The 10,488-nt window shown below is 34.6% G+C and overlaps 1 protein-coding gene across 3 annotated transcripts; it reads right to left on the bottom strand.

The window, feature by feature from the left end:
- Nucleotides 1–4,387: 4,387 nt before the first annotated feature.
- On the bottom strand, nt 4,388–9,329 carry Bm3924 (Uncharacterized protein; the record flags this gene model as incomplete). 3 transcript variants are annotated; one of them, XM_043073993.1, is made up of 16 exons in its annotated part: nt 4,388–4,555; nt 4,720–4,866; nt 4,970–5,057; nt 5,499–5,685; nt 5,760–5,984; nt 6,065–6,244; nt 6,403–6,546; nt 6,656–6,743; nt 6,849–7,000; nt 7,150–7,233; nt 7,495–7,580; nt 7,722–7,849; nt 7,967–8,095; nt 8,358–8,485; nt 8,877–9,043; nt 9,214–9,329. In XM_043073993.1, 16 exons carry the CDS (start codon nt 9,327–9,329, stop codon nt 4,388–4,390), a joined length of 2,217 nt encoding a protein of 738 aa, XP_042929927.1. The 3 variants fall into 3 exon arrangements, with proteins under 3 accessions (XP_042929927.1, XP_042929928.1, XP_042929929.1); XM_043073994.1 differs by having other exon boundaries at nt 7,734–7,849; XM_043073995.1 differs by lacking the exon at nt 9,214–9,329 and having other exon boundaries at nt 8,877–9,042.
- Nucleotides 9,330–10,488: the final 1,159 nt, after the last annotated feature.

Raw genomic sequence — 10,488 nt, 5'->3', positions numbered from 1 at the left:
CAATCGTAAGGAATAACTGAAAAAGAAATAAGTAAATGGAATCTATATTGCAACAAAGAAAATTACTGTTCCAGAAGTCGGTTAGAAAATTCCGAATTGAATGAAGATAGTTTACATCCTATTTACCTTCCAATACACAACTCAATAACTGAGATATTTATACAACGACAATAAGAGGAACTGTACCAAGCCGAAATATGCCCATACACTATCGAAATTGCAAACAGATTTCTGGATATTCAAATGTAGAACCAAAATTAATTAAACAAATGTATGATTTGCAAGAGATGGGAATCGAAACCATTTAAACTGCCGAGTCTTCTAAAAACCGAAATCATACGTTTTCGAACATTTGTGTACGTTGGATTAGATCATGTGAGTCTTCTTTCTACTAAAACTGAGTTCGGTAATATGTTGCCCGAAGGGGTTACCCTAAATTAATCTTGAATGATAATGCTGGCCAATTTCAGTTAGTTTTCCAGAGAACTATCTCCAGACTATTACAGAATGAAATGTACAACTAACAGAATTCATAGCAAATAAAGGAATGGTATGGAAAAATACCATACGAATAGCTATGTGGGGTGGAGGATTTTATGAAATAATAATTGGAATAACCAAAAGTGCAATGAGAAAAGCCATGGGGAGGAAGTTGTTAATGAGAAAGAGAATTAATAACATTAATGATAGAAATACAAGGTATATTAAATATACGTCCACTAACTTATGTAAATTTTGAAGATAGTCATATGCCCAACTTATTTCGTTTCACTAACGCTTCGCTCAATGTTCCAGTGTTTAACGAAATGATCCGGAAGAATTTTCTTCACACAAACCAAATACGAAAGAGAACTTATCAGATATTGGACAAACACCCTCAAGACCTTAGATACATTTTGGAACATATGGGCAAATGGGTATTTGAGCAGTCTTCGAAAAAGAACCCAAACAGCACATTCCTCTCCAAAAGATGTAGTAAAAGAAGGGCTCCCAGGATAGTCAATGAACCAGAAATTCCCCGTGGTATATGGAAACTAGCCACAATAAAGGAAATTGAAAGAGAAAGGGATGGAGAAGTAAGAAGTGTCTCAGTAGAATTACCACAAGGAAAAATTCTCAACAGATCAGTGAATATGCTGCACCCACTGGAAATCAACGACGAGGGAAATTCGAATTCTCAACCAACAGTGTTTAATAAATCAATTCAAAGTATCGATAGCTCAACGAACGTGTTACAAGACTAAAAAAGACGAATAATGATTCAGTTCCTCCTATCCAAAATTTCCTAATTGACTTCCCCGTCAGAAGTGTCGCGAAATCCTAAAATATTAAAAATAAAAATATAAATGAAATAAGGATAAAAATATGTTCGAATTTTTGAACCCTTCCCAAATGATGTTTATACTGTGCATTCTTTATACATTGTTTCCAATAATGTTTATAGCTTAAATCCCTTGTTTCTAATGTTTCTATCGTAAATCCTTCATACATTCTTTCCTACTTGATATCTGAACCTTAAATTACGTCCCTCTTTCCTCGTTTATATTATGACTATAACCATTCTTCAAGCCTGACAAAGAATTTATCATCACTATTCTCAGTTCAACTATATATGTACTTAGAATCAAAACCCTGATAATGATAAAAAAAACATGGACATCTCTCATAAAGGAGTGGCGAATGGGCGTTAACGAAATACCGAAGCTAGCAACGGATATCTCACAGCGACGACAACTTCATATATTCACCGATGCTTCAAGTGTTGTATGTCAGCAGTAATAGATTTCGAACGAGCGCAACAATGAGAGAGGAAGAGTGTTACTTTTCGCTAAATCAAGACTCGCTCCAATCAAAGGCATGAATATACCACGACTAGAATTACTTGCAATGCTTACTGGGTAGGAGTTGCCAATTGTTATACAATAATTGAAATTGCAAAAATTATCAGTTGTGCTGTGGTAGAATTTAAAGTGCGCATTGCACTAGATACAAAATCGATCGGAGTTGCTATTTACACTTTTCATTCCGATACATCCCATGTAATTATGACCCGGTTGATATTGCAATCAAAGGATTCCTCCCGCAAAATTCAGACAATATGAATTATGATGAGAAGGGTCACTGTGGTTAAAGCAACCCAAAAGCGAATAGCCCTGGTGTGGATATCAAAATACAGAAGAACATGAAGAAAAAATGGAAAGGGAAGGACGGATCACTGCAAAGGTATTCATTCAAACAATCCAGGAAGTATGGTTTTTGTTTATAGATGCAAGTCGATTTAGCGAATGGTCCAAATTATTAAAACCACTATTCGACCTTTCAAATTTATTAAGCAAATGACAATAGAGAAGATAGCACGGTTACAACGAGTTGAAGTTGAAGGGAAGAGACTGTCGCGGATTTTAACATCGCGAAGCACTAAATAAATGTTAACAATGCTTAATATAGCAATCAATTGATGTCTTTTACAATTCATCGTAATGGTTTAATTGACTTTTGATCTTATACCAATTCATATACTATGAGCATCTATCATGTAATGTCTATTACAACTCATAGCAGCCATTTATCATAATGCCTAGACAAACCATTGTACTCTCTTTCGTGATATCCATTTTTAAACCTATTGTTAAAGTTACTTACTATCATTCTTTGTACAAAAATGGCTAATTATAAACATTCCCACATTTTAACACATATAATGTAAGATAACTGCTATATAAGGATCACCCTTGTTAAAACATTTAGTATATGTGTAATTATCGCAAGGACCGACGATTCCAATTTCAATTGTTCTCTATCAACGTTTTGTCCCATTACTTCTGCTAATAAAGAACTTGGATTATATTTCTGTTACCTCACGCATTTACATTTACATCCAAGACAATCTCCCTGCGATCAAACACCTCTCCCAATATTATTAATTAAACAAATCAAAACCTTCCACGATAGAGACTAACACCGGAAGATTTTAAATTTAAATTAGCGAAATGGGTGTTGAGTAGTCACGCACAATACGAAGGAATTAATGAAAAAAAAAAGAAAAAATGAAATTGCGAGGCGATCACAGAACAATATCTCAAGTCCACCAAGGTTGTTGTATACATTCGAACCGACATGCGGATACCTGCAATGAGATTCAACAACATTACCCGGACAGTGTGTACTAAAACCTTCTTAAGATTATTATTATCCATTATTTCTGGCAAGACAACTACTTCCACCACATCTTCGCGTTTCTGCAGAGATTTAGATAATCAAATGGAAATAAATGGAATTTTTTTGAAACAAGTCACTCTTAATGAATGGATAACGAACAACGATATATAGTACTTACATGAATAGTTAAGAACTAAATCTCAATCTATAACAAATTTTGTTTTTACAAAGGAGAAATGCTTATCTACAATAGAAATGGATTAGTGTCAGATCACGACAGTACGGCCATTGTCTTAACAAAGTGGGAAATGTATAACGAATACTAGTATTGTTTTATGGAACGAAAAGGAAGCAACTAAGAAATGCTTATACAGGGAAGTTGGGATTCATGCCGTAGAAATATACTCCAACAGAAAGACAGCCTAGCTTCTCAATACAGTTTCATCAATGTTCTGAAATTTTACAATTTTTAATTCGTACTTGCTTACACTCATTTACAAAAGCAGTGACATTAATTATGTTTAGAATTATATCGTACCTAATGACCATTAGATCAAAATCGACTTCAAAGGTCCCAACGCTCATGATTTCAGTCTCATGATTGTTAAACGGGGCCTCTCAATTCTTCAAAATAACAAATCCTACATAATACAATACTTCTAACACTGTATAGATAACCAGTCCTAAACACTAAGATAATAAGCTTTCTAATAACACTACACTAATTACATGATACAACTTTGCCTACAGATAACATTGTTTCTGAAACTATAAATTACACATGCAAAACTGCAACTTCGATGTCAGATCGAAAACACGCAATCCGAGAAAAACCAACTTGCAACATACTTAAGTACTAGCAGTAGCTCTTCAAAAAGATGCTGATGAATTATAAGGACTAATTTCTATTCCAAATTTTCAGCAGTCCAAAACGGTAGACTAAACTTTTTAGTAATAAGGATTCATTTGAAAATGTGGTGGAAATTTCACATTATTTATTCATACAGTTTTTATTGGTGAAAGGTCAGCAAAATACAAAATAGAAACAAAGCAATGATAATCGAAATGAGTGAAGAATTTACGAAGGTTGAAATAATAACAAAATCAATTATGCATGTGGAATACGAAGACAAAAAAAAAAATGTTAGAAGTCTAGGTTAAAAAATCTAAAACCGAATCTAGATTCAAATATGCATTAAAAAGAGAAGATCAATTATTTCTGATAAAATTAAATGATTTTCGTGCAGAATATAATTTCCGGGATTTGGCCATCTTCGACAGATGTGCCATTATTATTACCAGCGGCGTAAGTAAACTGAAAAGTTATGACTCCAGTTGAAGGGGACTGGTGAACAATACGTCGCAAACCTTTGGTGCCATAATGAGAATCAGGACCCTGAAAATTTTTATATACGATTATTTCTAATTTTTTGAAAGTAATAGAAGCCATTTTTTTTGGCTTTTACTATTTTATTTTTAAATTTTTGAAAGTAAATAAAGTAAATCATCCAGAAAAAAACGTAGGATATTTTGGGAAAGAAATTCCGATAAACACCTTACTTTTAAACGTGCAGAAGCAATATAAGTAATACAGGGGCTGATTTCTACAGGTTCTTTGAACAGCACTCGAAATGTTCCACAAGACCCATCACAGGAAAATGACGTATCATTGCTTGCCAAAATTTTCCCCGTACCACAATGAAGAATCTTAAATAGAGTGAAACAGTAAATTTACGCCTCAGATCACCGGGAATATATGAATCTAAATAGCACTGATTATTGAAAAGTAAAAAAAAAAAAAAAAACTTACCTGAATGGTCACTTGGTATTCATAAGGACCGTGAATTGAGCCATGTAAACCAAAGCCAATGACATAGATCCTTCTATCAACAGTAAACCTAGAATTGTGACAAATATTTTTATATGCAAACATTTTTTATTTAATTGCAAAGTTGGTTTAATAAATTTTAAAATAAGATGTAATTTTCTCATTTCCTCAGCTTTTATATGAAAACCTAACTACTCCTAATTTCTTTAATAAAATACAAAACAAAAAGCTGCTAAGAAACAAAAAAGTGCTACGGAAGACTGGTTTTAAACCTCAATCATATCGACTCCAGAATTTTTTTTACAGCCAAAGCTCTTTTACAAGAAGTAAAGATGAGTGACAAAGAAATTTTAAATATCTTGAAGAATAAGTGTTTCGAGTTTTCACAAATTAGAATGGAAAGATAGAAAAAACTACATAAAAAATCGTAACAGTGAAAGCTATCACGACTAACGAAAGACTCACAACTTAGATACATCTGAAATATAAATTAAACAAAATCATAACCTACTTGATACGATCTGGTGTACCGCTGTATCCCCAGCGTCCTTCAACGCGTTGGAAGCGACTAATTACTACTTCCTTACCAAACACGCAACAACGTGGAACATCCAGAAATTCAATCTGTGGCTTAGGATTCACAGTAAAATACAGAAAAAGGCTGACCAATTCACGATCAGTTAGTATACCTGTTTGAGCTGCAAAATTTTCTTAAACTTTAGGCAGAAAAGCTCTTAACGCCAAATCAAAGTTTCAAAATGAATATATTTACCAGCATGCTGTGCAAACTCGTCAATTGTCATCAGCGGAAAACGTATCATATGTAAAGCTCTGCCAAGTACTGTTCGTTGATTCTCTGCGTTGATGGTCAAGGTCCGACGGCGACACTCTTCCACAGTCCATCGAAGTACTGCGAGGAACAACGGCGCTTCACGAACTCGCAAAGTGTTTCTCTTCAAAACTACACAGAGTGTATCCAAATCAATTTCAGTAAAACCTGAAGTTTGCATTCAATATAAGTCTATAGTGAAAAGGGAAAACGTAATAGTCGCCAACAGAAAAGAATAAATAATTTACCTTCTGCATTCAAAGCTTCAGTCGTATTTCTGTCAATTATATCTAAACAGAGGCTAGCTAACTGCGGCTCATCGAACAAGCGTGCTTGAGTTAGTAACATAAAAGCGTTATCAGCACCAAGATTTCGTTTCAAAAAATCAACACAAGCGAGCTCCATGGCTGGCACTGCATACTTCTTCGCTAAAAAAAAATATGAAATAAAAGTTTCATAAATTAAAACTGTTCACTCTTAGAACAATAATGTGCCATAACGTAGTTCATTAACGTATCATTCTTCTTGCCAGTGTTGGTTATAAAGAACACCAAAAACATTGAACGAATTCCCAAGGAATGCATGCCTGTATAGAGAGTTGTCATTACAATTTCCGGTCCAAAAGAAACATCGTCCGTGTAAAGAAATTTGAGTAAAGCCAAGAAAGCCCCAGGTTCGACATCAGGCAAGTCGATGTCTTGGCTACCTTCCACACTATTCGTTTCTGCTGCTGCAAACAATCGGTCAGCGGTGCCAACAGTAAAGCATATATTGATTTCAGATTATTTAATATGAGATCATGAATGCAAATTTGTTAACGAATTTTATCCAAGATCTACCAATTGCACTGTTTGCCAGACCACCGTTAAACATTGCATCAAAAACAGCTGAACCAGTAATCAATATGAACTTATGTGCAGGAATTCTCTGAAAAACAGCGACAACTATACACAAATGTGCAAAGCTCTAGGCACATCTACACGACAAAACAACCTCTCAAAAAGCTTATGATACAGTATAACCAGAACATGCCTGCATAAGTTCGCCGTGGCCAACAACAAACCAAATATCAGCAAGAATTTCGTTGCAATATAAAAATGCAAAACGCTCCTTCAACGTGCTTTTCGACGCTTGCCAGCCCATATATGGTACTTCGCCAGCACCACTTCGATCAAAATAATTGCCTAGTTTTTATGGACCAAAGAACTCATGAATTTAGTTATTATACAATGTTCTTTCTTGGTTTTACACCGTGCATTCGTATAGAGACCTTTTATTCTAACTCCAGAAAAAAAGGAAACTGAGGCAAAATCTGACATCAGTGAACATTTACTTGTCACAGAGTCTTCGATTCTTGAAGCGTCGTTTATGGCACGTCCCACAGCGACGGCATTGTGAAGTGGATATTGGCATGAACCTACATTTGACTCGTCCAGTAATATTATGACTTTTTTAAGAGTAAAAAAATTTCGAGTGATACAACGTATAAATGCACAGACTTAGAATTACTTTAAATATTGAAATATTTAATAAATTCAGTAACTAATCGGTCATTGTTCACATCCCATTAGTTTCAAATTTATGTCAGACTCCACTTCACCTTATTTAGAAGAAATAGTCATACACAACGAAGATGAGCAGTTAACAGAACCTGTATATTAATATTTAAAATACTAACCATCTTGAACATCAACCAGACGTCTAGTCATTGAAGCACGAACAGACGATACATTGTGAACAATAGATGTTACATCAAGCAATGGTCTGGAATCGCTCTTTATAAAAAGACATGTTTCAAGAATGAAAAAAAAGTGGACATTGTATGACTGAATTTCTAAATTTCATTGAGCTTATGCAGTGAAAACGTAGCTTTTTACACACGACATTAACAGCATATAATGAAACCTATCAAATAACCCGATAACTTCTTTCGCTCCTGTTGCAACGTTACCAACTGCTTTTTTGAAAATTTTGGCACCGCTGGTGTTTGAACCATGCAGCAGTTGCTCATCCACAATGTTGTCCATTGTCTCCTATGTGTTAAATATGATGATACCTGCTTCAATATATTAAAACGAAGCAAAAAATCCAAACAGAAAACGAGTAATTTACTGAAACAAAACTCAAATTTGAAGTACCGAATGAAAAACCTGCTGCTTCATATCATCAAGTGACATGCGGATATGATTCAGCAAAGAAAGCTGTTGCAGATCAGCAACAAGCGGATAACCATTTTCAATTTCTAATGATGCACCTTCGACAGACGATTCCAACAAGTCCTAATTTTTAGGAATATTAAGTAGTAGAACTGTGACTTGTACATTATTACTTCTGATGCTTACATGAACTTATACCTTATATTGGACTTACAGCTCAACCTCCACTGCAAGTGCCAAAAAAAAAAAAAATTCAGTGTTTTGAAAAATACAACACAGCACATCGGGGACGAAACTTGGACCCTCCGAAACTGTAATTATATCTTATCAGACAACATTTTTCAACATACAAAGTCAACTTCAATATTTATTATTCTGAGCTTACTTCTACAAAATGTACGTTGTTTTGGTTCATATTTCCCAGTAGAAGAGGAGCGCTTGGAGCAGCCGATAGGTTTGAGACAGCACGAGAATTAGCTGCAGTAGTTGCATCATTCTGTTGGTGTGTACTGCCTGTTAGTACAGTGCTATTCGTAAAACAGTTATTACCAAAATGGACAGGAACACATTTAACTGACACGAGTCTTCTCAATGAAATATTTAGATAAGATGCATCCTTATTCCTGCCAATAAAACTTCTGAGACGTTAAATTTGTACAGCGGCATAAAAGTTATAACGCCGTGTACTGCAATGACATCTTATGCTGGCTGCTGATCCGATAATAAATATAAGCAATAAGCCATTACATTTTAAAAAATTCAACTTTTTTCAACTGTTAATTCAAAACTGTACCTATGCTTCTGCAATATTTACGTAGAAAGCAACACCTTAACCAACATGTAGACTTTATAACTTACACATTAATAACTAATGAGGTTAAACGGAAACAAAAATGGATGCTACCGGTATGAAGATCGCAAGAATGGTTCAAAGGCTGATGACATGAAGTAGAAGCACAAGAAGTTGTTTTATTTCGAGAATCTTGAAGGGATGTTCCTTTGTTTGTGGGTGTCGCAGTCCGACCAATTTTCCGTTTAGTCCCACTTGAGTTAAACTCTGAAGATGACATGCTGAGGCTCCACACGAATTATGTATTGGTAGTCGCCTGAAATTCAACAAATATTTCTGTCTCGAAGCTGAAACACAGAAGTGCAACCTTGGAAAAAGTTGAACGCGTCGTTTGAGCAACTCGAGAATTATAATTCCTCCGGCCACTTAATTTACGAATTTAAATACCTACCCCATCTCCTTATAAAACATCCTCACCCTCATCATTCTACATATTTCGCACCAACACAGGTTTTCGAAAATCGATCCCGGACCCAACAAGAAGATAGTATCCGGGTCGTCCTGCATCAGCATCAAAGTCTGCGAAGGGAAGGCGTAATAATAGTCCGCTAACCTTGATGCTTTGTTAAAGTGATGTGGGTATCCCTTACCTTTCATCAGAGTCATCAGAAAAAATTTATCTCATCGTAAATTTAGCTTTGTCTATCGTAAATTTAATCGCTTTAGATGTCATGCGTTAATATCATTCTGGTAAAACCTGAAAGGAAAGCTCCGGTTTGAAAGTATTTCGGTTATTCTCGTATCTTCGCATCAGTTCCTTTATAAGGGTACAAATTTGTTTCCGTAAACCTAATATGCACTATATCAGCATGTTACGGAGCCAATTTTAATCCGTTCTTACCTTTGATATTAATGTTCTTGCCCTTGGCATCTGCTAAGTTACAACCATCACATATTTGAATTATTTCTTATTAATTCGGCATTTGCATTTAAATGATATGGTGTCGTAGCAATAATATGGAAACAAGACAGAATTTTTGAATTTACTGCCTAGAAAACTCAATCAATCAAAAACTTTTTGGCTGATTGATTCCAATTTTTTAACTGATATTTGAAATGAAATAAAAGATCTGAAAATACCCTCCTTTAACAATTTGTGTGGTTATTGAATGTAATATGCATCCATTGCTTAAATGCTGGAAATGTATTGTGTAGCTTTGTGACACTACGCGTCAGAATTTGATCATTGCCGCAGTATCATGTCGTTTCATTTTATAAAGCTGCATTAGACTAGTCTCGGATGAGATTAAATTGGATGAAATGTTTCTTATTTTTTTAGTTGTGAAGATTACAGATATATACGAAGTTTCCAAATAATGTGGTCTTTGATATCGAAAATATTAATATTAAAGTTTGAGATTAACTCATCTCTAAATTTATTTATGTTCCTTGTGTAATACTTTATATTCAGTCAGTCATTTTTTCATTAACTTCACGTAAATGAAATGAAAGGCGGCAGTAAAATTTATAACAGAAACGTTTATTAGGTGTTTATTTCTTATTTGTAATCAAAAGTTTTAAAAAGACAAATTAGGGATGCTAGTCAGTAATAAACCCACTTTTTTTTCTTTCGTTCTTATTGCAAATTGGGATGATAAAGTGGGTAAGAATGTGCGTGATGATCTAGTTTTAATGTGGATGACTTTGGATATTCATATATTCGAGT

Source organism: Brugia malayi (genome assembly GCF_000002995.4).
Source record: "Brugia malayi strain FR3 genome assembly, contig: Bm_v4_ChrX_scaffold_001, whole genome shotgun sequence".
In the NCBI taxonomy this organism is placed as follows: Eukaryota; Metazoa; Nematoda; class Chromadorea; order Rhabditida; family Onchocercidae; genus Brugia; species Brugia malayi.
The sequence above is the reverse complement of the archived record's forward strand: the minus strand, read 5'-3'. Positions and strand labels throughout refer to the sequence as shown.